General features: G+C 39.3%; 2 protein-coding genes across 6 annotated transcripts; both read right to left on the bottom strand.

The window, feature by feature from the left end:
- Positions 1-131: 131 nt before the first annotated feature.
- On the bottom strand, positions 132-27537 carry LOC6525623 (pleckstrin homology-like domain family B member 1). Of its 5 annotated transcripts, XR_001453860.2 has the most exons (12): positions 27014-27537; positions 11216-11330; positions 10107-10191; positions 8272-9871; positions 7971-8146; positions 7235-7914; positions 6918-7053; positions 4933-5134; positions 1259-1698; positions 1063-1195; positions 538-995; positions 132-483 (listed from the first exon to the last, which is right to left on the bottom strand). XR_001453860.2 is itself a non-coding variant. In XM_015190908.2 (11 exons), the coding sequence occupies exons 2-11, from the start codon at positions 11328-11330 to the stop codon at positions 819-821; spliced, it is 3744 nt and encodes a 1247-aa protein (XP_015046394.1). In that variant the 5' UTR covers positions 27014-27537; the 3' UTR covers positions 132-818. The 5 variants fall into 5 exon arrangements, 4 of the variants coding, with proteins under 4 accessions (XP_015046394.1, XP_015046393.1, XP_015046392.1 ...); XM_015190908.2 differs by having other exon boundaries at positions 132-995; XM_015190907.2 differs by lacking the exons at positions 11216-11330; positions 27014-27537 and adding an exon at positions 10261-10279 and having other exon boundaries at positions 132-995.
- Positions 13826-16504, bottom strand: LOC122319695. Its single transcript, XM_043207314.1, has one exon. It carries the CDS (start codon positions 15374-15376, stop codon positions 14162-14164), a length of 1215 nt encoding a protein of 404 aa, XP_043063249.1. The 5' UTR covers positions 15377-16504; the 3' UTR covers positions 13826-14161.

Below are 27537 nucleotides of genomic sequence, written 5' to 3'. Positions count from 1 at the left end.
TCAGTTTTTCTTTTGCTTTTGATTATCCTTTCCAACTGCCTGAGCAAATCGTTCAGTTTTAGTCTTACGCGTAGTAATGGGCCAATATAGTTTGACTCCCTATTTCTCGATTGGATTGTACCAATTATACATTTATCAAAATATATGGTATATTTTTCATACAATATAATAGATAGGCGTACAATATTATAAAGTGTTTGGGTAAATTCACGATGAAACTTCAAGTGTTCAAGAGTCATGTTGGTAGTTACATTTAAATCGTTATACAATTTGTATATGTTTATTGTTATATTCTAGGGTTTATGATATATATGCGAGCATATTGATATCAGGGCGTCCAATTAAGCAAGAATTTCAAAATCTTTAGTATGTTGAACGCACTGCCACTATTGGTCAGTGGTATCCATATGATTGGGTTGTAGAATGGCGGTGTTAGTAGCATGGGGCTGTCCTTGATTTACATTCGTTCGTTACATTCTAAAACTAGATATAAAAAATAGTTCTTAACTACAATATGACAAAGTAAAATGTACATACATAATAATATATAGGTCTAAAAAAATACGTTCTTGACTTTGGTCCAGTACTGAAATCTCGGATTTCGTTAGTTCGCCAAAAAAATAGAAAGTTTTAGGTTCCATTTGCCCTTGTCCTAGTTGAGCAACTGTTTTTTGGTCTTACTTGGCTACGTTTTTCTTTTTCCTCATGTTTTCTTTGTTATTAGTTAAGTTATTTGAGCTTATACATTAAATATGTTTCCCATCTAAGTTTGAGACTGTGCACTGGGCAGAAGTGTTTGGGGTCCTCCGCGGAATCCATTAGTAGTCCAGATTACCCTGGGCCCCGGTGATGATGGCATCGATCCAAATGCGCGCCGCCGAATCGGATGCGGCTTGCAAATTGTAGCTTCGCTTCTTCGTTTTTACAATAAAAGTGCAATGCGGTCGGCCGCTCTTCGAGGCATTCAGATGATCCAGATAGACCTCGTCGATGGTCTGTGGATGGGAACAAGATGTGTCTGTAAAATACGCGAGTTGCGGGTGTACAATGATATGGACTCACTGCAAAGTAGGCACCGCCACGTGGTTTCCTCTCCGATTTATCAGAGTAGTAAATTAAGGCGCTCCTCTGGCGATCCAGGACAAACCAACGCCTCGACCACGCATGAAACGTGGCACCCAGCTTGTGGAGGTAACTGAAAAAATCATTTGAATCATTAGTTTAGTTTGCTTTTAAGGACAACAACACAAAAGCTTACCCGCGACAACTGTGCGCGTCCACAAAGACATGCGGACACAGATCGATCTGGTGGCCAGCCGTCTCGATGTGGTGGCGCAGATTCAGATCCGGCGAGAAGATGGGCAGGTAGCGGGTGAGCGGACGCTGGTGTTTAGGCAGAATGCGTTTCCGATCGCTGGCGGTGCTGCCACCGCTTCCGCTGTTCCCACTTCCGCTGCCCGCCGACGCCGTGTCCTGTGAATTGCTGCTGGCCCGCTTGTTATCCGCCGCCGCCGGCGACGAGGAGGAGTCCATTCCGTTGCCAAACTTGGGCGCCTCAATCGTCGCATCGCAATTGTTGGCTTCCGAAAGCGGACGCGGACTTCGCGCCACCATTTGGCTGCCACCACCTACTCCTCCGCCGCCTCCCATGCCCAGGGCAATGGCATGGTGCTCCAATTCCGGTTGCGAGTGCCGTTGCTGAAATGGTAATGAAAATCCGTTTTAAATACGTCTTCACTGCCTTGCATTTTTTTTTTAGCAAAATCGCCATTATATTAAGACCATTAAACTGGTATTGCTTTTGCATTTCGCACATTTTGTTTCGCTTTATGGCTCATAAACTTATGTTTTCAACAAAGGCGATTATACGATTATGTCCTCAATAATTTGTAATTTTGATTATTCTTTTAATTGCTTACTTGTTTGTATCATTTTTATACGTTATTTTTACTTTTACATATTATTAAATGTTCGATATATGTTTATAATAAAAAGGTCTATTGAGTTTTGGATTTTTAATATTAATATTAATTTTTTGGTTATAGGTTTGGCCATAGTTTGCCATATATTATTTAATGAAATTTTATGTTTTGCTAAATTTGTAAACTATATTTAACACTGTTTAAAAACAGAACAGAACTGCTTCGTCTTGTTTTTATATTTACATCTATTTTATGCTTTGTAACCCGTATGGATTTTTTATAATTTTTTGGTTTGCCAATTCTGTGTAATTCAGTTATAAAGTCCAACTCTTTTTTAATTAAATCTCGATCCACTCACTAAGTAATACAACTCATTGCGCTGGCGTGCATTTGCATCCGTGCGCCGATGCTGTACGTAGGTCATCCACACGGACATATCGATGGGAAAATCGACGGAAAACCGGATGGGAAATACTTGTTGAAAATCACTTGTGCTTCCAGTGGAAATGGGCAACTAACTAAGCGATTCTCCGACGAAAACCGATGATGATGGGGCGACGCCGCCACAGCTTCTTGTGCTCTACAGACTTTTAGACTTTCAGATATTCAGATATTCAGACATTCAGACTATCCGACGGATCTCGACGAATGAGGCGCACATGAACATTGTCCAGCAGCCGGAGGATCGCGAACCAGATCGAGGTAATTATACGCGTAATGGGCCGCGGATCTTTGTGGCCAATGAACGGGTGAAGATACCGATGGCCAGTCTATTGCCGAAATCGGGAAATGTGTAAACAAACGGGCTAAGAATCGAGTTGAAACGTAAACATGGCATATAAAAAAATAATGCAAATTAAATATTAATACGGAGCACACACGTAACGCGTAACTAAGAGAGATACAACCAAAATAAAACAAAGACCACAGCAAATATCCAAACTTATTAATAAGTGCAGTAGTCCATATAGAATTCGCAATGGGGAGCACGACGGGGTGGTGGGGGGTGTGGCTCTTTTTAAAATAAACACGGCTAAAATAAAACAGCTAACAAAATGCCGAGGCGGCCAACAACTCGTGACTAACGAGCTGGCGATGGATTTCATCGTCATCCAGGAGGATGAGAGGTGCACTCAAAAAAAAAAATATATATACTTTCCAATACAAATAATGATTAAAATCTCATTAAAAAATAGAAAAACTCTACGGATATTTGAAGCTAAATTTGTTTCAACACAGACGCCATTTAACGTAGTTTATAATCACTCTTTTTTTATGAATGAAAAACTTCCTTCGTTAGTTTTAGTTATTTTTTAAGAAACGTAAAGATCGTTATGATTGAAAAAAACTTGGGAATTATAACGAAGGCGAAACTAAAATATTTGTTCATATTTTAACATTTACACATTGTGACATAAACGGTTTGTAACTTTGGTATTTTCATGGTTCATTATATGGACTTAATTTCAAAATTTTAAAAAATATAGCAAATACCTGAAACTTTTTTTTTAAGCGCATGGCGAAGAGAAACATGCTTTCTAAAATTACGCATAGGATCGCACTCTTACTCCCACTATTTCTCTTAATCTTAACCTAGTTGTTTGGACTCTTGTCTTCACGATCGTGTGATCTTGAAAACCAAATGATATTAAATAGGGTAGTTCAATGTCAAATTGATTGGAGTGATTTATATCAAACGTTTGAAAAAATCAAATGTGTAATTATATAGTTAACGATAAACTGCCTCACACTTGAATCTTGTTGAAAAATCACAAAAGTACGCGTACATCATAAATTTGGAAAAATTACGACTGATACTCGTAAAATCGTATACTTAGCACAAACAAAAACAAAACTGCAATGAATGAATTTTCGGATAAATGAAAACGGGGATTTACTGAGAAAATAAAGCAAAACAACGAAAGCTTCGAAAAACAGATAATCAACAGCAAAATAAATAATACCAAAAGAGTAATTTACAAATGTTATGGCCAATAATATTTGTGCGTTGAAAGTTCATCAGCGATAACAAATAAGAAAAGTATTTATCATACAAAATATAAGCAGTGATTCAACAACTTTTACATATGTATATCTAAAAAAAAAGTTGGGTGATTCAGTAAAAGGAAGTTCAGGAATTGAAGCTAAAAGTCAGCTTCAATAGCTAATTGAATTAAAATATTTTACACCTAATCATTTTTTCAAGTAGCTATTGCCAATTGTACGCTGATACTTTACGGCGAGCTGCCTACATTCCACTTTAATTGTTATCAATTAGAAGCATTATTCTATACTATTCAAGAGTTATTAGTTTAGCAATCTTGTGAATTGCGATCAAGGGAAGCCAAAACCACTTCAAGAAAATATTTCAACCTCGTAGCCAAACAGTTTCATTTGCGGATCCCTTTATTTACACCTTTTTCTTATCTAAGCGGAGGTGTGTAATAAAACCCAAAACAATGCACACGTTCTCTTATCGATATTGTTAAACCGCTTATATGCGCGTATATTGCACTTTATCAAGATATATGAATATTATCTTGATAAAAGTATATAGAAACAGCCATTGCGAGGAAGTTACTACTTGCATTATTACATAATTACAAATCTAATCTAAAAGGTGAGCTATTTCTTTGGATTTCGAACTTGTAAGTGAGTGACCAAAAGTGCCACAAATAGCATTTGAAAGCAAAACAACCGTCATGCGAGATTTATAGCCAGTAGTAATCGATGTTTCTGCGGAATTACAAACTCATCTGGCTACTCACAATGGCTGAATTGTTTATGGACAGAAAGGAAATGCCACATAAATTGGTGGGTGGAAAAATTGTTGGGTTGGGGTCACTGGCAATTGCGTTTTTGACCACCAAAAATTTCCCGGAAGCCCAATCAAAAATCTACAATAACAATAACAAACAAACGGTAAAGCTTTCGTTTTGTTTGGCCTAGGTCATCAATTTTGTGAAGGGGTCAAGTTTTATTTATTTTTAAATCGCTTCCATCAGCTCACCTGTTGAGGTGTCGTTCCACCAGCTGTTGCTGTTGCTGTTGTTGCTGTAGTTGTGGGACTACTGCCCGTCGACTTTCGATTCTGCACATTATTCTCCTTATCGCCGCCGATCTTGTGCACCTGGTCATCCACTGCGTCACCTGGTTTCTGATTGAGCTTCTGCAGTTCCGTCTTCTCGAACAACTTCGCGTCTTTGCCGCCGCTGCAAAAGGCAATAAATAAATCAATTTAAATATAATTAACAACTATTAAGGGGACTGAAAACTAAAGTAGCTCGGTTTATAGAAATTTGTAAAATAATTAAACACGAAACTGTATAGGAAAACACAAATGTTTGTTAAAAAATGCAGTTCATTTGGTTAAAAGAAATATCTTTTTAGAAGACACCATATCTATTTAATCATTATTAACATTTACAATCAAATACGTGCATTTGTTTTGATTTCACGCACACACAACAAATTGCAACGGACACTGATATATATTTTTATAACTTTTTATATCATTTTTATATATCTGTTGAATTCCTCCAGAATGTGTCAACTTAAACACAACCACTATCACCACAGAAAGCTCGAGTGCCAAGTGCTTAATGGATTTCACTGTACATATTTCTTTCTAAAACACCGGCATTATTTTTATTCGATCATCGTACCAGCAGGGAATCATCGCGTTGATTCGATACATCATCTATTCAGAATGACTCATTCCCGTGCGAACTTCGTTTCGGAATTCCCGATTCTTGGTACTCAGTACTCGATTCTCGATTCCGATGGCTAACGCTCGAGTTCCAACTGCAAGACTGCGAAAGCCCAAAAAAAAACTGACTAAGCGGGCGGACGGAATGGATGTGAATGTGAATGCACAATCCGAAAGCAACAGTTGGCACACAATCCAACGATTGAGTCACATAGATACTCCGGCGAACGCACACTCGGATACACAATCAGCTGATAAGCTTATCAGCCACGGTGCACAGCAAGAAATGGTATAGGTTCTCAAGAGTTTTGTTTTTAAAAAAATATTGAGTTCATACAACACATTTGTGCTTTATATCTCAATATTGATATACTATTTATTTTGAATTTTAATTTATAAAAATTAGTTTGAACTTGAAAACATATATCCAATCAATTTGTATATATTTTTCGCATCTATTTCTGTGTATGAGCAAAAATTGCAAGCACAAATGGACTGCGAAAAATCATGAAAATAAATAATTCGAAAAGCTACTCAGGTGACGGGCGCCGTTCGATCAGCAAATGAGCACTAAACTAAAACTCCAGTCGTTGGAAGTTTTTTATTTGCCCAGACGAATGTGATCGTCGCGTCTCTATTGATTTTGGTGTGTATTTTGTTTGGGTTTTCAATTCAAATTTCTGAGTGATTTGACAACCGGTTTTCAAGAGGGTGGAGTGCTGGGCACACATTGTTTAGCTATTAGCCACAAAGTTTGATTAATTATGGGAGCGCGAGTTCAATGAGCAAGGCAATAGGCATTTTTACAACACACTGCACCACAAAACTGGGTAACTTCTTCAGCGAAATGGTTATTTAATCTAGTCTACAGTCATTCTTATAAATCAGTATCAATCAACGACTGATTCATAAAAAGACACTTGTGCCATAGATACAAATGGACTATTAATTAATCAACAATCGATTTCATTCAACTTTGGACAATTTGCCAGATAAGATATTAAATAATTTATACCAAACAAATCACAAGTGAATGCTAATTGCTATTGGCAAGTATTAAGTAGCTTAAGCTCTTTATAATGCAGCGACCTATTTAACACCTAATACACCATTAAAGAATTCAAAATATCAAGCTGCAAATATAATTTCTTGCATCGGAGTGTAAGTTGCACTGGAAGTGCATCTTTGTTGCCGCACATCGAGTAATTATCGCGACAGGGGGCACATTCAATTAGCTGGGGGTGCGGTGGAGCAGGGGACTGGATACCGAATGGGGGTCAACTCACTTGGCATCCGATTCCAGCTGTCGTTGCTGCTCCATCGATTGCTGGGTGGAGAGCAGATACTGGGTGCGGGCCTCGTCGTGGCTCTTCTTTTTCAGATCGTACATCTTCTGGCGCTCGTGCTCAATGACCTGGTGACCTGTGAACCGTAAATGAGAGTGTGAGTATTGATTTAAGTATATATATATTTCCATTGGCCAATTTAATAAGAAGTATTTAGATTCACTGAACCGAATTCAATTTGTTTTGAAACTTCTTTTAAATAATTTTGCAAATCTAATCGCTTTTATAAATTTATAATTAAAAGTAGATTTCCCTACCCTGTTGAGCCAAGAGAAGCTTGCGATTCCTCTCGATCTCCATGATGCTGTCGAAGATCTTTGTGCTGGCACCCTGACTGGCGGAGATGGGCGCATCATTGGCCACCTTGCAGCTGCGATCGATGTCATCCTGCGAGGGCACACGTCTCTCCAGTGGATTAACCTCAAAGCGATCGCCTTGCAGCGAAAGATTGAAGCTTATCTGCTCACAACTCCCGCCGCCCAAATCCTCGAAAAGCTGAAGGGGCAGACGTTTGGGCGTACTGGTGTTGGCTTCGATTTTATGATTGTAGAACATATTTTCATTAACGCTTTTCGACATCAAATCCTCTTGGTTTCGTCGCTTCGGGCAAAGCAGTTCGGCAGAGCCAAACAGAGATTGGGACATCACGCCATTGACCAGATTGCTGCCTGTGGATCCCGGCGAGCTGGGCGAACCGGGTTCCTCTTCATCCGGTCCGATTTGAATGCGCAGTGCGGCCAATTCGGCCTCCAGGGTAAGACGCTGCTCCTGCCGTTTGAATTCCTCATGACTGGCATGGTGCTCGGACTCCTCCTCGAAATACTGAAACTCCAGGTCCTCGAAAGTCTTTCTATCGCTCTCCAAAGATTCGCATACCAGCTGCAGCTCCTCCTTCAGGCAGGCATTGTTTGGTTTCTGCTTTAACATGGCTCGCAGTCTGCAAGTTAAAGAAATAAGTATGTAATTTGTTGCTCATTCTATAAATTAACTTACTTCTTCAGCTGATCCTGCTTAATTTCGATGGACTGCTTAAGTTTGGCCTGCTGATTCTCCTCCATGACGCGTGTGGCATTCCTTTGGGCTTCCAGGCGGCGAACTCGGTTCTGCAGGGCCTGCAATTGCAGACGCGGCGAGGCACTGGCGGCTAAGGGCTGCTCGCCCAATTCCAACTGAAAGAAAAGGGATTTCATATTAAACTGATTCTCAATAGCTTGAATTAGGCTATACTGATCGATTTTGACAGCAGTCTATGGGGTAACAAGGAATTGTTATTTGAAAGCAAGTAAAAATGTACCTCCAATCCCTCGATCCCCGCTGAAGGTGGCAGCTCGGCCAGTTCCCGCTTCAGCTGCTTGCGCCGCTGGATGAGCTCCCGCCGCTGACGCTGCTCTAGGTGAATGCTTCTGGGTGCCGGTGCTGGCTTCCTGCTCGGTTTGGGTGACTGCGTCTGCGACTCCACGGACTGCAGATTAAGGGTGAGATTGTTGATGTTCTTGTTACTCCGCTTGGCGGGCACCATTCGATCCAATTGCTGCTGCTTTCGTTCGAAGGATTTGAAGAGCTGCTCGTAGTCACGTTGCTGATTTGGAGCCGGTGGCTTGGGTGCCAATGGTGGCTTCACCATGCTAGGAATGGGTATGGGTTTGGATGAAGAGACTACAGCGCTGGATGCCTGAGGTGGTGGACTGATGGCCAAAGCAAAGGCATTGCCAAAGGACACATCCTTTTTCGGCGACATGCAGTTGGTGCGGATCTTTGTCCTCGGACTCTGTGGCACATACTTGCCACCTGGAGTGGCCGAATGGTTCTGGTTAAGATTCTCATGGCTGGCCCTGACCGCAGCCGTGGGAGCAAGTGCATTGGCGGATACTCCACTGGACGAGCCGCCTCCTCCCGCTGAAGCTGGCACATGGATTTGGCCATTGATCTCCACACGATTGGGACCCAGCAACCGTACATTCTCATAGCCAGAGGAACTACTCAAAAGTGAAATATTGGCACTGCTGCCAGCTCCTGCCTGCTGTGGAAACGGTGACTTATTCTTGTCCCGTGGCAACGAACCATTGGTTTTGATGCGGTTCTGCACAATCGGGGAGGATGTGATGCTGGAGGTACTGGAAGCATTGTGCGCAGGAGGCACGGAGTTGTTCCGATCCGCGTACTCCGTGCAGATCTTCAGCATATCCTCCAGTTCGGCGCCACCGCCAGTGCCAGAATTATTCCCGGCAGCCGGACCATTATTTATATCGCTATTCACACCATTCATCGAGTAGATCTGCAGGCCACCCGCTTTGGGATAACGATCGTAGCGATCGTTATTGACTTTCGTTAGTAGATCCGGTGCAGGCTGTTGCTGCTGCTGCTGAAGCTGCTCCTTGTAGATTGCCGCATTGCTGGGCACATTCCAGTAACCACCATTGCTGCCCACTCCCTTGGCATACTGATTGTTCAGCTGCTTTTCGTTGCGATGATTCTCGGCGAGATTACGTGCAAAACTGGCGTATTTCTGACCCAAAACATCCTTGGCCGGCATGTTCACAGTGACCAGATCGGAGGAGAAGACCTTGGGGCATTCCAGTTCGTAGGTGGATGGGTTATTAATCGGGTTAATGATGCTCTCGTAGAAGGATTCCAGCTCCAGGGACTGACTCAGCTCGTGGGCCTGCCTCGCCGATTGTGTAAAATCGATTTGGGGCATCGAAATCCGCTCGTTGGAGCCCATCGCCGATCGCATCATCTGCGCCTCGTCCGGATTGTTGAACCTTAGATAATTCGAGTTGCCAATGGTGATCATCGCCCCCTGGCTAAGCTTCGTCTCCTCCAGGATCGGTGCACCGTCGATCAGCAGGCGAGAATCCTTTTCGGGCACCAGGGTCACCTCGTTGGCGTCGCTCCTGCAAAATTGTACGTGAAAATGTTAGTAGCAAGTGGAATGTTTAAAAAAAAAAGTATTGTAACTTAAGACTTTTATTACAAAAGATTAGATATTTAGACTTTCCTTTAAAAAATATAGGTTAAAATAATGCAACGTAATACAAAGACTTTTGAAGATGTAGATACAGAATCTAAGGACTTTACAAGTACTATTTATATTCAACATAGATATATTATTAATATAATAAATATTACCTGTAGATGGTGCAGTGCAGTGGGCGCACCCCACTTCCATTCAACGATATGCTGCAACTGGCTGCGGATCCAATCGTAGTGTCACCTAAATGAAAATTCAAATAGAGTCAGTATAACTTTATTCAAAACTCTGTTTAGAAAGCGAAAGCCCTACACTTGAAGTGGTTTTTGGTAATGTGAGGTTGGAATATTTCAAAAGTCGATTTGGTTGAACAGTATTCCTTATCTCGCTTCACATCTCTCACTCTCTGATTTTTTGGGAATTTACATATAGCATATTCTTAACTGCTCTCGGTGTTGGTACAGTGGTAGTAACTCATTTTTTCTAGGCATGCTTTTCTGGATACACCTAATATTTTTTTTTTAACTAAATATTCAACAGCTTTACAAGACTTTTATTAAAACTAACACAAGAATAGATTTTGAAACAAAAATTGTATCGAAAATATAATATTTTTCCTCCTTTTAATTTGAATTTAACATTTTCTAACATGTCAACATTTTTGTATTTATTTTGGATATTCATAACTCGGTTACTTCATTTATTTAAACCGTTTCAGCACTTTTCATCCCATTGTAAACTTAAAAAAAAAACGTTGAGCTTATCGCAGTTTGCTCACCAGTTTTGTTGTCTTTTGTGCGTCGCTTTCGCAAGACTTTTTGTGTGTGTGCGCTTTGCTACTTGTTGTTTTTGCTTTTTTTTTTTCGGTACTTTGCTTATCGCTTTACAAGTGACCTTGCCGGGGCAGAAAAAAAAATAATAATAAAGAGAGGGAGCAAGAGAGAGGAAAAAATGCGCACGCGTGGCCGCAGCAGCAAACGAAACGCAAATGACACGCGTGCGAGGGAGAGGGACGCATCTGAGTAACGGTGCGTGTCCAGTGGGCTTCGTTAGAGATGGCCTCGTGTTGCGATAGCTGCGCCAGCACGAATCACAAATTAAAAATAAAAGTTTTTTTAAACAAATTTAAAAACTGCTTGTTTTGAACTTGAATAATTGGCATATTTGAAACTTAAATTCAAAAGTATTTTACTGCACTTGTTTGATATATTCTAGTGTTTCCGTTCGTGTTTCGTCCATCCCCAAGGCGTGCCGCACTCACACTCACCTATGTGTATGTAGTGGATGGTGACGGCGGTGCTCAGTCGTCCGCCGCCCAGAGAAACGAGATGCGGATCCGAGGCGGCGACTCTCAGCGACGGATCCTTTTTCGTCAGGGACATCTGCAAAACGAGAAGGTGAAAAGAGCGGGAATTAATAGGGCGCTCGATTGAATACGAGGAATGCGCAGTGTCATATGGGAGTTGCATGGGCAGCTGGCCAGTAATTGTTATTGGGATTTTTGGCACACTATTATTGAGGGATTTCAGGGGTTCCCTATAATTATAAATGAGCATGTGTGCGTGTGTGTGTGTGTGTGTGTGTGTGTGCCAGCACGTGCTCTTCAAAGGGAGGAAATTCCACAGCTGTGCTGAATTTTTGGCATTTAATGAGTTTTGTAATCCCATATTAAAATTTCAGTTTAAAGCCCACGTTTCTTTCTCACTATCTCAAAACTTTTTACAGCCGAAGTTGCCATAAACTGTTTTCACACAACTTCCGAATGATGTCATATTGTACGATGAGTGAGCCCCCTTTCAAGTCGAACTCACGCACTTGCAGCTGATAAAGTTGCACTCGCAACAGTAAATATATACATACATTCATGTACATATATCAAAAATGGAGAGGCAACAATAACAACAGCAACAAAAACATCAATCAAACAAGAAATGTTGTAAAATGATTTATGATTTATGCAGCTCTGTACATACATACATATGTACATATGCATATGAATGAATGGTTACATGTGTGTTGGTTTTAAAGTAGATTGAAAACTTTATCAGGCAAACAACGTGCGCTCCCATTTTCCAGTTATCCAATGTGGACACATAATGTGGAACGGTCAACCATGAAGCCACCACACACTACACACCACACACGACGGTCCAAAAGCCACAATGATACGAAAGTTATGGAATTATCAGTGACATGATCACGATGACCATAAAATGCTATTGCAACAGGGGCGTAAGTGTGATTTTTTAATGGGGTTATTATGGTTTGCAACATAGGATAAATATATATGTGGGGTTTTATTTATTAATATTGATGTTTTATTATTATGATAAGTATAGTTTTAATTAATAACATCTATTTTAATATTTGATAATAGTCTTCACGTCGTTTAAGTCTTCTCTCGCCGAATACTTCCGTCTTCTCTCGGCTCTCGTCACAAACTGCCACCGTCGTCTGCGTTCTCGCCGCTTATATTGGGATCAGTCGCTTCCTTCTGAGAATCGTTGATATACGTCGTAGTTTCCTTTTGGTTCAACTTCTCTTTTTCCGCGTATTGCGATCGTCGACGTCGACTTCTATTTTCCTTGAATTATGTTGATCGTCGACTTCAACCTCTGTTTTCCTTGAATTATTGTCTTTGCGTTTTCGTTGTCCAGAGCGTCGTCAATGTTCATATTCGAATATGTGGAAATATCTCTCCCACATTCGGCCATCCTGACAAACATTCGTCTCGAATGTTTCGTCGTCATCTTATTCGTCGTCGTTTTCATCGCTTGGTTGTCTTCTTCATAGGTTTTCTCTCTAGTATTCGTCGTCGTCGTTTCTACATCTTTATCGTCTTTATTTTTCGGCACAGGGCTCTGCCAATCGTCGTTAATTTGTTTGCCCTCATCTATACATCGTTTCGTCTTTATTTTTCGTCTTTTTTTTTTTGGTGATTTTATCCTCTTTTTCACCGTCTTTACATCTTTCGTCTTTATTCGTTATTTCATTCTCATATTCGCCGTATTTTCTTGTCGTTTCGCCATCTTTATTCGTTATGTCGTTCTCGTCGAGTTTTTACATCGTTTCGGACTCGTTTTCATCATTTACATCATGAATGGGCCATGACTTCATATATTCAGCACAAGTTGATGAATTTTTTGGGCCGTCCGAATTTCCAATTTTTTGAACATCGTACGCATTGTTGTGCTTTACTTTGGTGATTTCATACGGGCCCAGATATTTTGATTTTAATTTGAGTCCGCCGCCAAACTGTGTACGTTTAATGGCTACTAGGTCGCCAACGTTGTACATTCGTGCAGGTTTACGTCGTAAGTTATACGTCTTTTTGTTTTCGGCTTGCAATTTCAAAATCTGTGTTTTAGCTTTAAGGCGAAGGTCGTTGCGATTGTCGATAAACAGGCTTATTGATTCCTTCCTGATTAAGTCGTGAAGTTGCTTATCATCTTTGCTTCTCATTTTTACACCGATAAGAAGTTCAAAGGGTGTTGTGTTGATACTTCTCGCGAAAGTTGAGTTAATGGCTTGTTGAACTCGATCAACGTGTCTATACCATTTCGTTGGATCATCTACACTTAACTTGGAAAGAACTGGTATAATAATTGCGTTAATCCTTTCCACCTGTCCGTTTACACGCGGTAAACCTGTCGTTGATTTTACTACTTTTATGTCTTCTTCCTCGCAGTATTGTAAAAAATCTTGGGATGTAAATGCTGATCCTCTGTCTGAAATTATACAGACGGGGTTGCCAAAAACGTTACTTTGTCCTCGTAATTTTGCTATGACTTCAGTAGCAGTTGTTGACTTTGTTGGGTAAAGCCAGCAGAACTTCGTAAAAGCATCTACAACAGCTAGAATGTGCTTGTAATTTTTGTTTGTCGATTCTAATGGGCCTAAAAAGTCAATATGGTAAGTGTGCAATGGAAAATCTTCTTTTTGTAATGGATGTAGTAAGCCCTCCTGCTTGCCTTGTTTGCGGTTGCTTAAAATGCACGGTATGCAGCAGTCAATATATATATATTTTTTTTTTTTTTTTTTTTTTTTTCATGCTCGGTTAAATCTAAGTCAATCTAAGCATCATAGTGGAGGGAGCACTGGGTCATACAGTTGATAATGTACCTTGATTTTATTCAACTGCTTGGTATATGTGAATACATCCTCCAAGACGAATACTGGATTGTCCGGATACATAGATGTGTCAGGATCTACTTTAAGGATGTACTTTAAGATCTTCATTCGAAAAGCCCAAGGTTTCATTGGTGATTTTAAAATTAGGGATATCAGATGTTTTTCCTCTAAGCTCTATTCCTTTCCTGAGATATGTTTTAATCTGCCGTTCAGGAAGGGATTGCTCAGACACCTCGGGCTCAGGTACGAACACCGAGGCCGGCTCAGGGTTCCATGCATAGTTGACGATCTTCCTTTTCTTCCCTGATGGCTGATTGGGTGATAAAGAAAAGCGCGCAGTCGGGTTATGGGGGGTGCTCCACATGACCATCAACTGATACTTTATCTCCTGGCCGTTAGAATTGGGGCAAGTCTCATAAAGTGCATCGAACTCATCCTGTAACCTATTGACGAGTCCCATGTCAGAAGTGGGACCTATATAAACCATCTTATGACTCCGACCGTTAACTAATTCCTTGTGATGATATTTAGTATTCGGTACAGGAGTAGAACAAGACACCAGTTTGTCGTCATCCATCCCTTGTGTCTCTTTATGTGGAGTATTGGCGGCCATCCTCGCATACATCTCACCCTCATTGTATGCTAATTCAGGATCGGGGAGTCCGTCCTCTAAGTTCGGGACTGATTCCGAGTCCATAGTAGAGCCCAATATACTATCTAGAGTGGTTCGTTCATCACCAACATCCATATCATCGCCTGAAGGAGGGTCCGCTATGCCCTCGTTATGTACATTAGCAAGATGTCCCTTTTCACCGCAGTTGTAACAAGCAATCTCTTTTTTGTCACTCTTTGCATCACTGAACATTGGCTGCCATTTCTTCCCTTTCACACTTCCGTCGGAGAATTTTGATTTGATATTTATTATTTGGTAATCTTTTAGCTTTCTTTTAAAGTCAGATAAATTTCTTGCACCATACAAAACGGATTTGTTTAGAGAAAGTTCGTCAATACCGTCGATCACGTATTGAATAAGTGCTTCTTCTTCGACTTTTCCTCGTGATGCAATGTCTTTCATCCGGTACAAATATTCTTGTGCGTTCTCGTTCGCACGTCGCTTGCTTTCTCCGAGTTGTTTGTGTATCTGCTTGCTGCTCACTGTCGACTTGAATTCACTCAAGAGGGACTTTTTCAACGCATTCCACGAATTTAGCCGTTTCTCACTTAAAACAAAGAGTTTTGCGACACCCTTTAACGACTTTTTAGCAAAAATTAATTTTTGGAGTTCGTTCCATCCCATAAGCAAGGCTTGATCTTCAAAGTCGCTTATCCACACCTCTATTGGAGTTTCATCACCGCCATCGAATTGTTTTATTGATTCCTCTATGTCCCGAAAACTAATGGCAAAACGGGGTGTCTCATCTTGTGTATTCCTCCGGTCTCTGCCTATCCCATGAGCACTGTTTCCTTCGTCGATTTGGTTTTCTTCTTCTGATTTGTTGTCTTCGTCGTTCTCGCTCTCCTCGTCTGATTCATCGTTTTGGGTTTATATTATTTTTTATATTATTAGCTATTAAGTCTTTTAAACACGCCATTTTTCGTTGAATTTATAAACAAAATTTTATATTTTTTCGTCGTTCGCTTTTCTACACGTTTTCACTGTTTTTTGGTTTTATCCCGGATGAGCCCCCAAAATGTGGGGTTTTATTTATTAATATTGATGTTTTATTATTATGATAAGTATAGTTTTAATTAATAACATCTATTTTAATATTAGATAATAGTCTTCACGTCGTTTAAGTCTTCTCTCGCCGAATACTTCCGTCTTCTCTCGGCTCTCGTCACAAACTGCCCCCGTCGTCTGCGTTCTCGCCGCTTATATTGGGATCAGTCGCTTCCTTCTGAGAGTCGTTGATATACGTCGTAGTTTCCTTTTGGTTCAACTTCTCTTTTTCCGCGTATTGCGATCGTCGACGTCGACTTCTATTTTCCTTGAATTATGTTGATCGTCGACTTCAACTTCTGTTTTCCTTGAATTATTGTCTTTGCGTTTTCGTTGTCCAGAGCGTCGTCAATGTTCATATTCGAATATGTGGAAATATCTCTCCCACATATATATAGTGACATATTCACATAGCCAGCATTTAAGAATATGCTGAATATTAGATCCCACGAATTCCCAATTTAATATAGTGACATATTCACATAGCCAGTACATGTGAATATGCTGAATATGCAGATCCCACGATATATGGTAAACACCTGCACCCGGAGTAAGCGATGCCGCTCTCCCTACATACAAACACATACTACCACAAGCGGGAGAGCTCGCTCCCATCCCGAATAAATGTAAATTAAGGGCCTCATAAGAAATATTTTGTACCACCTGAATCAGTCTTAAGCTGAGAGTTAATAAATAAAGTCTTGAAAAATACTTTTCTTCGATCTTTTTATTTAATATTCTTAGCGTTGTCTTAAGTCAGCGGGACGAGACATTAATTCGACTCAGTGTAATTAAAAACATTTTACTATATACTTTAAATGCATTTAAAATGCTTTTGATATTTAATAAACAATTATCATATGATGAGTTTCCACAGTGGAATCTAAAAGCTTATGATTACTTGAGTTCAGGTCTTAGCCCCCAATAATCCTCCTGGGGTATGCCACTGGATTATAATGATGATCATGACGCCGCCACTTAATCGCAGTCGCCTTTTTGCCGTCGACCACTTTTGGTGTTTATGACCCAATTCGGACTGTTTCAGCTTCGTTTGCTTCACTGTACATTGTACGGGGGGATACGGTGGGGGAATAGGGAGATGGGGCCAAATGGGGGCCACCTTTGGAAACAGAAAAAAAAACAATTTTCGATGTGGATCGGCAGCCGGAAAACGAGAAGCGGGCATGCCCTCAAGCGCAATCATTTCCGCGCCCCAAAAATAAAAGTGAAAACTTTTACGACGACTCCCACTTTTTCCGCTCACACACATGCTCGTTTTAGCTGCTATATCTCTGGTTTCTGCGAGTGTATGTGTGCCTTATCAAAGGCCGAATTTTTCATTTATTTGTTTATGTTTGATTGATTAGGCTCATAACGTATTCGTACCCAATGATTCAAGCCAACATATTCCACAATCTATACCATGTCACTGGGTTTTAATATGTAGAAAAGGTATTTCAATTTTATACCAATAACAACTTAAGGGCTTTGCGGTATACCAGCAATCAGAATCAAATGTATTGGAATATAGTTTTAGTATGTGATTTTTATAGGTTTAATTCGATTACTTAAATTATTATTGGCCATATTAGATAATATTTATATTGCAGAATATCGGTATTGATTAACGGTATTACTTGTGCAATTTTGTTTACTTTTTCCAGTTGCATGTCATCTTCCCAATTCAATTTCTTAACCCATGGAGCGCTACTTTCGCTTTCCGTCTAGACGCTTCTTCGGTTTTTTCTTTTTGTAGTTTGGGTACCTCACATTCCTCATCATCATCATGATTATCATCATCATCAGCAGCAGCAGCAGCAGCATCATCATCATTATAATCACGATGATGAGCGACTTTGGGGGCTGTATCATCAGCCGATCATTACAACAAAACATTACGAAATGCATTTTAGCTTTTGCTTTTATTCGATTTTCTTTCGCTTTTCCGCTCGCTTCCCTCAAATTCTGTGGCACGTCATCTTGTGTGTGACTGGAAAAACTAAAGGAAAATCCACAATCCACAAGATGTGTAATAAATTACACCGAAGAAAGGCGAGACAACAAAGGCGATTTTAAAGTGAATCAAATGGCCTGGAATAGTCCATCCAAATAGAAAATGTGAGTCAGAAGAGCTGCCCCAAGATGCGCTCCCCAATTGCCCCCCGTTACTCCTCCCCTCCCCCATCCCATCCGCGCTTTCTGTGTGTTTTTGTAGGCTTTTTATGACCGCCAACAACAAAGGTATTCCAATTCCATTGAGATAAGATAAGGGCAAACGAAAAATCATCGAAAGACCACAGATATGCCGCGCAACGAGCATTATGTAAAAGCCGCGAAGCGATAACAAACATACTTTCCACACACCGCCGTTTAATAATGGGGCCGTAAGTGTACATATAATATGAAAAGAAATAAAACTTTAAAGTTCCAATTGCACACATAATGATTTACCAGTTAGCTGCACCTATAACAATATGTTAATGTATTTAATGCCACGTTTGGCGGTTCATAAATATAGTTTAAAGTAGATAATGTTCGAAACTCCATTATTTTCACCCCTGCTGTGCATTAAAGCCAACACCATTGTGTGACACGTGTGGGTGTGTGTGTGTGTGTGTGTGTGTGTGTGTGTGTGTGTGTGTGTGTGTGTGTGGAGGGTGGGGATCCCAATAATGTGGCATGGGGCCTTTGAAGAGGAGGCATCTTTGCTCACAAGACAAATAATCAAACAAAAGAGTGTCAACGCAATTAACAGTTTCCTTTTTTCCCTTATTTCTGCCAGCTCGTATCCCTCATTAACCCCCAGATCACTCTTCCCCGCCCGATTTCATATATACATATATCCAACCCCCTCCCTTGCCCATCTCGAAATACCCCACAAATGGTTCGACTTCAGCCTGATGAGCTCCCTCTGATGATGAATACATTTTTGCCATTTTTAGTTGACTTTATTTATAGAGAGCAAACACAGCTGGTAAATATGCCTTCCTTTCTCCCTGTTGATTACACAGAGAAAAAACAGCGCTTATTGGCTAGCCTTGTACTAAACATGATTTGTACTTCGAAATACACAAAGCAAAGTAACTTTTTTAATCTTTAGGAGTCTAAAAGCAAGAAAATGTATACTTTTTAATACAAGGAGATACAATATTTAACAGACATATTCAATGAACCCATCACGTTTTTATTTCCATCAAATTTGTTTGAATTTCCCGTTTTTGCAAGTGTAACAAGTATATGCAAGGTGCATTAGCCAACTGTCAATATTTTGAATTTGCAAAAGCTCGATTTGTTTGTTTGCTTATTTGGGGCTGCTGTCAGTTTTGGCTCCATTTCAGTGCCAAAAATCCACACATTCCGTGGACAAGTTTTCCATTTTGTTCGCTGGGGCTGGTGTGGGCGTGGTCCGAGGGCGTTTGCTAATGGCATTTTGCTGTTTCAAAGCCAAACAAATGCCAATTGTAAGCCAATGTGGAATTCAGCTTGAGACGTGACCTGAACAAGGGAATTAAAACCCTTGGCTACGGTATACGGTATGGTATGACATACATATGTATGATGTACACATAAGAACTTCCGGCAATTGGAACTCCACTTTATAGTACAACTTGTGGTTCCACTGCACGTTCAAGGAAAAATTCAATAAACGTGTCATAAAATAGTCACAAATAGTTGTCATTATTATTATTATACAGACTATCCTACTTTAAAGTTATGCAGAAAGCAATTCACAGTAGACTAAACGTAGAAGATATTTCAATAATTGCCCCATTAATTTGTTTATAATCATATATACTAATGATAATTACAATATCGCAATCTAGAAGCTTGTGTGCGGATTTCCTGTGTAATCCACTAAAAAAGCGACCAAATTTGGTGGGTACGAGGCACCTTTTCATGGGTTTTCAACAAATTGAGAGCACGAACCATAAGTAAATGCTCATATTCATCCAATTTAAGTACCTCGAGACCTTCGGGGACATCACATATAATATGAAAAACCAAATGTAGAACACGGTTATTAGCGAATGAGAAACATATGCATATGGCTGACACAATTGCGAGCAAATTTCTTGGCTATAAAATTATACAAACATAATTATCTATGCAAACCGAAATAAAACAGTTTTTTTTCGTTGGCAAATTGTGAATTAAAATGATTTGCAAAGCGTAACCAAACAAACCGAAAACAGAACTGAATAAAAAGCCACAATTTATAAATGAGAAGTACAGTGAATCTGCGATAAATTAAATACCTGAATTGAAACCATGTGGCATGTGTCAATAAACATTTGCTTAATATTTAACCAGGCTACACATATTTTTAATCATTTTTCCCGTTGAAACAAAAAAATTCACCTGTAGTTTACATTTGTTTCATATTTTCGAAGGTCAGTCGACACAGTTACGTGCGTAAAATAAAACATAAATAAATTAGCAGAGACAGCGGGGAGTGGTGAAAAGGGGGTCGCACGCCCATGTCTTGTGCATATCAAAATGCAACCCACTTTTGGCACCACGCCCCCGTTTCCCCCCACACACATACACACACACACAAACAAACACCATCACTTCTTAATAATAAATAATGTGTGAAAATTATCGTGGCGTTTATTTTGTACCTGTCGCAAATGATGATGATTGTCAAAGGGTTTTCACACTCGCCCCCTTTTGTTCTATTGCTGTGACACACTTTTCAGTCTATTAACTTGTTCAAAACTGTGGGTGGAACCACGCAAAAGAGAAGGGTAAACTGTGTGCTGTGGGCGCCACTTGGAAACTTTGGACAAAAAAGAGTATTCACTGAGATGCCAACAATGCTTATTTAAGAAAGCCAACAAAAAAGTTTTTTTTGTTTTTTTTTTTACTATTTAAATGTATATTTTAAGGCTGCTTTGCGTAACTAAGAAATGATATTGTATTATAGGTGTTACTAATAGCGAGCATATCGAAGATTGAGTGACACGTTTCGATAGTTTAACTTTTTTAAATATATTTTGAATATATATCATTATAATGCATTTAGCTTCAAATGAAAATATTATATTAAATTATTATATTTTTTTAAACTGGAACCAACGGAATTAAAAGACTTGATTGTGAGGCCATCACTAGATCGCCGATGCTCCATCTCCGAATCTCCATTTTCGATGGGGTTACGTGGGGGCCTTCTGTGTGTCAAGTGGCTTGTTAATTATGCTTATGACTTCAAGAGAATTAACCAAAAATGGGGGGAAAATGAAACTACTGCAGCGTCTTTGGGGAAATACAAAAATAAATAAAAAAAAAAAACAAAAAAAATCTAATTAACACACAAATTGAAGCAATTCTCAGCCGCTCGACTCGCCGATGCTCATCTCCAACCAATTGAGTTCAATTGAAGTAGTAGGCATCAACAATGGGACACCATTTATGAATCATTTGTGGAAAATATAACAAAATCAAGGGGGAAATTGCAGAAAGCGTGCAAATGCAAATGCAAACAAATGCGTGATGTCATCACAAAGGCAGCAGCAAAACAGCAGCAACATCGGGCAATTGCATTTAACACGACAACAACGAAGACAAAGCGTCCACCGCAATCAGCGGGCCAAGTTGTACGAGTGCACTGAGAGAAATTATGCTTCAATTGCAATAAGCTGAGAAATAAGGTCGTTTGTGCACCCTTTTTCAAATCGATCGAATAAAGTATTTTATTGAATTTACAAAAATATAGAAGGCAATATGATAAAATTTAATGATTTTATTACGAGTATCGTTACAAATTTAATTTTGTTTTATGTTTGTTATAGGTAATTTATATGTTTAGGTTTGTGCTTATATATTATATATATATTATGAATGGGGTTAAATATAGTATAAAAGAATCATTTTTACACATACATCCATCGTATTACCCAACTGCTTGTTGATATATCAATTTAGTTACTGTTCGCCTTAAAATATATATATTTTTTTTTCTCTGTAGAGGTTATTTTTTATGGTTTACTGCGAATATGTGGCTGTGTGGGGGGTAAAGTAATTCAAAGTAAAGTGAGGCAAAGTGAAACAACAAAACTTGATTTGACTGGATGACTTCATTAACGGAACACGCAGCAGACAAAGCGAATTTACATCCACAAACTCATTGAAAAAAAAAAAAATAAATAAAAACAACCAAGAAATGTTATTAACAACTATTGCGCCAACCTATAATTATTATTAATAGTGAGATTTCGATGCATTTTAAGCGCTTATCTAACATGCATCTCTATATGTACTTAATAATACAGATATGAAACTTTAATTGTTTTAGCAAACAATTTTAAAAATGATTTTTCTTTACAAGGATATCACTTAAAAAAAAATACTAGTCCTTATACGATTAATTGTATTTATTTGCAGACCTCTTCAATTACCTTTTTTGAGGTGGGCGTGTTTGTAATTTATTTAGTTTATTGATTCAATTAAATTCAACTTTGAGCATTGCGTTTAATTAAAGTCAAGCCCCAAGAAATGAAAATGAAGGCCATCTTTGTCCCACGCAAGTGCGTGGATTCCAGGGGCGAACAAGGGTTAATGCTGGCGGTTTATTGAACTCGCAGCCACAGCAACAAAACTACACTTTTTTCACTCCAAGTCTTTTTGTTTTTGCACTGTTTACGGCCGGAAAACGGAAGCGCCTGTTTTGGTATTGTTTATTATTGTCTGCATTTATGCTGCGCTGCCCATTGAAAGAATTATGAATGTGCGTTTATGGTTATGGGCTAGGGACTGTAGGGAATAATATATACATATGTACATATATATCTACTTACATCTAGGGTATACATATATATATATGTATAGGGTGATAGAGAATGGAACTTGTGACTAGACAACTAAAAGCGGCGAATTGGAACGACATGGTGACATTGCAATGGGAGCACCGTTGTCGCTGCCAAAGGTGTCGCCTCCAACTATTGCCACATGTCGCACAAGGCACGTACACTGCGAAAAACGAGTGGAAGCTAACGGATAGCTTTACATTTTGGTTTACGAGATACTTTTGTATGAGATCAATGGTTAAGTTTTTGTGATAAGCTAAGAGTCACTTTAAGTAGCTTTCCATGATCTATCAACCTTTTTGATAGCCAAGTGTGTGGCTACTTCTATGGAATATTAGACAAGGAAATGGGGTTACGTACATATCAGATATCTTTCGCAGTGCATCGCCGCATACTCATCACTCACACACACACACACACACAAACACACACCGATATGGACGCACCATTAAAGATCGGCGACGGTGACAAAGTGCGTCCGGTTTTCAAAAGTGTCGGATGCAAATGTGCAAGGCAGCGAATGCGGGGGATAAAGACAACGAGTAGGAGGAGAAAGAGGAGTTGGAGAAGGAGGAAGAACAGTTGGATAAAGCAAAGGAGGAGAAGCCAGCGATAGAAGGAGAACAAAAAAAAGTCATCGAAATGTTACAATATTGGCAATGCACTTTTCGCAGGCAGGGAAATTGAAATCGAAACATGTGCAGCGATGGAAAATGCTTCTGCTGCTGCTTCCATTTCCACTTTTTCCACTCCTTTTCCAAGCAGCTGCAGCACCATAAAGTGTGAAATGGAAAAACACATTAAAAAAGCAGGGAAAAAGTCGGGGAAAAAGAACGAAACATATGCTGGCTGGAAAATGCGGCACAGTGGGTCACAAAGTGTTAAATCATTTAAGTACGAACAATTTTAAAACGAGACGGAAGCTCGTTAAATTTCTCATTTGAAATTTTTCAAAATATAATGGAAATGGAAAAACCATTAAAACACCAAAATATAGGTTGCTGCTTTCAGACCGTAAAAATAAAAAAAATTTAAAAAAATGAAGAGAGCGATAAAAATGTAACATGTGCTCTTTAAAATATTTTAAAATGAATACAAGACAGGAAAAATATATAAGAAAAATGTGTTAAAATAGGTCAACAAATACACATAATATACAAAATAAATATTATTAAATTAATTAAATTATATATATAACTAAATAAAATAATTCAGCAGCCAAGCTACTAGTAGCAGTACTTGTGTATGTACAAAGCAATGCATTCATAGTTTTCCACGGCTTGCTGAAATTTGAAAAGCCCATTTAATCGGCGACTTTCGGACTTTCGAGAACCAGATCTTCAAAGGCGATTCTACGGAACTCTTATGGGTGTTTTTGCATAAGCAGCGCTATTGTGTTTTGCCGAGGAGTGAAATTCGAGGCAGCAGGACTGGGGAGGCACTGGAGGAGGGGATGGAGAAGGAGGTGCCCAAACACGATTCCCCAGAACGGCGTCATCCATCTTGCACTTGATGCGGGGCCATTTAATGCCCGGCGAGAAAATAAACTTCGCCGGAATGAAACTGAAATGCCACCCACCGAGGATGCTTTTGCAAAATAAAAAAAAATAATACAAAATAAACCCCCGTTGGAAAATGAAGCTGAGTCGGCAAAAATCAAATGGCATCTCACTGAATTCGCTTGGTCGGCAAACTGGCGGCAGGCAGTGTAAGTATCTCCACATCTGTTTGCCCATTTGCTGACATCCAAACTGCAATGCGAACCAAACCAGAGTTTTATGCTTTCATTTTATTCTATGCCAATGTTGTGTTGATGTTTAAACGAGCTGCCAGCAGACGGGGTAAAAATGACACATGGAACATTTGTTTTTATGTTTTTTTATGAAATCAATTCGAGATTTGGCACATTAAATATATATTTAGTTGGGCGTATTTATAAAAGTTATATTTAATGCATTATTATGGAAATAGGATCTACAAGAAATGTATTAATTAATACACTTTATTTTTCTCCATGGCATAATTAGTAAAGTATCTTTTGGTCAGCCCACGCCAAAAGATACTTTACGTGTGTTATTTCAACTGAGCTCATTTCTTGAGGCAAACGGCTCCAAACAGACAAAAACCAAACCGGCAATGAAAATAACAACAATTGTTAGCTGAGCCGGCTAAGGCAACAAATTAATAAAAGGCCATGACAACAATCGAGCGAAGGAAAATCAACAAATTCGAGTCAGTAATATCCAGCCCACCTAGCGAAATAATTTAGCAAACATAAAACTAACAAAACGTGTAAAAACCATAGAAAAAGAAAACAACCGAAATCGAACTGAAAATGCTCTAAAAAACGGGTTTGAAAAAATCAAATTAGAGTTCAATACCTCTTGGAGATTTTTTTTAAATTTCTGTCCTTTATTGAAAAGCAATAAAAAGCTAATAAATTACAGTATGAGTGTGAAAGTTGCCTCATTTAAATACAAATTAAAACCACATCGTTTGGATTTGATTAATTCCAATTAGCATTTTACAACCTTTAAGATAATGGTTACATAAATGAACTATAAAGTGAAGCATTTTAAAGCTTAATTCAAAAGGCACTTGAATTAATGTCATTATTTTTAAAGAAGTTCCATTATATTATGTGCATTTTAATATCAATTGCATTATGCCCCCTTTCGTAAGTTAGTGTATAAATGGCAATATGTATTCATAATCCAAGTCAAACGTTGATTTTTTGTCTTGAACTTCGCTTTGCTTTTTTTTTCCGCCTTCCTTTGTTGTTTGCCCTTTTTTCTGATCTCAGACACGTTCCACTCGCGTTTGAAATTTCGCAGCCCAAAAAACAAAAAAACACAAAAAAAAAACCCACTAAAAAAACCGTATAAAGAAGAAATAAAAAAAAAGGTAATATAAGACCCGAACAAGTTCTCGGGTAAATAATTAAATATGTATCTTGACTCTTTATATTCGCTGGTTATTTGTGTATTTAGCCGGGCTATTCATTTACTGGCCTTGCCATTCCCAAGTGATGCCAATTTGAGCAATTTACATAATTCCAGTCGCTGGGAATGGGGGAATGGGTTTTGTGGCCCAATAGTAATAGTAGTAGCCACATTCAGACGTCATAACATCTGGCGGAAACGCGCAGGCATTATAGTACTGCAATTACAGCCCACTTTCCACTGCTGAGAAGCGGATTTATAGCTTAAAAAGCTTAATTTAGACATGAGTTACATAAGTAGTGCCAAAAAAGTGGCAGGATATTAATTTATTTAAAAAGAAGAAGTCCCCGACTTATAGAGAAATGCACTCAAATCCATGGCGAGGTTACCAGCCAGCTGGGAGTTCACAGTGGTTGCATCGCAATGTGGCAGCCACGCCCCAAAAAGAAAAAAGGAAAAGGCAAAAGAAACGCGCAACCGAACTTTCGCAACTGGCCGCCCCGCCGCTTAACCCCCACCAGCCGCAGCCACCACAAGTGACCCACTCACTCGAGAATGGAGAATCGAGAATGGAGAATAGAGAATCCCTCTCTTTCCGCCTGTCTGAGCTGCTTTTTATGGAAACCGGCTAAATTCCATTTGATTTGGAAGTCGGGCCAAGAGCCAAGAGCCAAGAGCCTCGTCTTCTTGTCATCATTTCTTATTTCTTGGCTTAACTTGCCTTTGCTTTCCTTTTCCCTCTTTCTCTGCACGGCAAGAAATACATTCTGTTTTTCCCACATATCCAGCAGTTTGCGGACCAAAAATGCATTGCTGATCCATTAACATATTGCCATTTCTGGGCTCAACTGGTTTCTCGCTTTTAACTTGGCTGCTGGCTGTCTTTAAGGTGTGATTAAAAGTCTCGTAAATTTCCATATTTAATCCTAATATGAAAAATGCATACAATTCTGATGAGTAAGCTAGAAATTATCTTATCTTCGTCTCCCTATTTATATTGCTTAAATATTGTTTATCTTAATCTTTGAATAAGGGTAAAATAATTTAGGGTTCTAAGTGCAAGGAAATTGTTTTTGTACAATCTATTGAGATAATTTGGAGATAGATAATTAAAGGAAATGATGACAGTGGGGATTACTCCTTTCTTTTCCCAAGTTAATATGTTCTGTGTTGCTAAGGCAAAAACAATATATTTTCCTCGTTGATTATAAACCGAATATCTCCAATCAGAAAATCATTTTGGCGCCAAAACGTGAGTTGTGATTTTGTGTTCTTATTTGTTTTACTGTATATATATTTTCCTATTGGATTTGATATGCTGTTGCATGTGATTTCTCGCAGTGCACTGCATTTCACTTCGACTGTCAAGGGCGTTTTCTTTTCCACTTTGGGATAAACAGTTACTTTTGGAATTGCAATATTGTTGCATTTGCTATGAATTGGCGTATATGAAGAGCATTACTTACTTTACAACTTCCGGCGTCAACTGTTGCTGTTTGTTGTTGTTGGGCTGCTGGGCTGCTGGGAAGTGTCACGGTTCTCCTCGAATTTGCATTCGATAATAACAAAAACAATGATCACAAGAAATCAAAAGCCGCGCAAACAAACAAACAAACAAACAAACAAACACAGACACACACACACACGCACGAGGGCACACGCACACTAGTGCACGAAACGAGTTTATTTGCTGCACACAACAGCAACACCACCAACAACAGCAACAACAACAAAGGCGAAAAGGAAACCGCAAGCAGCCAAGGATAAAATGCGATTTGCAATTAAATTCCACCGCATCGTCAGCATCATCGGGTGGTCGATTTTCTCACAGTGCTGAATGGAAGGCAGCTGGCAAGCCAGTGAACGCGAAAAAAAACAAAACAAAATACGGCGAAAAAGGTAAATAAACGCACGAAACGCCGACGAAGGGACTATTTACAAAATCTCTCCTCACTTTTGAACCGAATTCAGCAACGCAACAACACAAACT

The sequence above is a fragment of the Drosophila yakuba genome, chromosome X, assembly GCF_016746365.2.
Source record: "Drosophila yakuba strain Tai18E2 chromosome X, Prin_Dyak_Tai18E2_2.1, whole genome shotgun sequence".
In the NCBI taxonomy this organism is placed as follows: domain Eukaryota; kingdom Metazoa; phylum Arthropoda; class Insecta; order Diptera; family Drosophilidae; genus Drosophila; species Drosophila yakuba.
Note: the sequence above shows the minus strand (reverse complement) of the source record. Positions and strands in the feature narration are given on the sequence as shown.

Coding starts and splice junctions, on each gene's coding strand:
- LOC6525623 (XM_015190908.2), bottom strand. CDS start 11,330: ATGTCCCTGACGAAAAAGGATCCGTCGCTGAGAGTCGCCGCCTCGGAT. Junction 9,872..10,106: donor CTGCACTGCACCATCTACAG/GTAATATTTATT, acceptor ACAATTTTGCAG/GAGCGACGCCAACGAGGTGA. Junction 8,147..8,271: donor CGGGGATCGAGGGATTGGAG/GTACATTTTTAC, acceptor CTTTTCTTTCAG/TTGGAATTGGGCGAGCAGCC.
- LOC122319695 (XM_043207314.1), bottom strand. CDS start 15,376: ATGGGATGGAACGAACTCCAAAAATTAATTTTTGCTAAAAAGTCGTTA.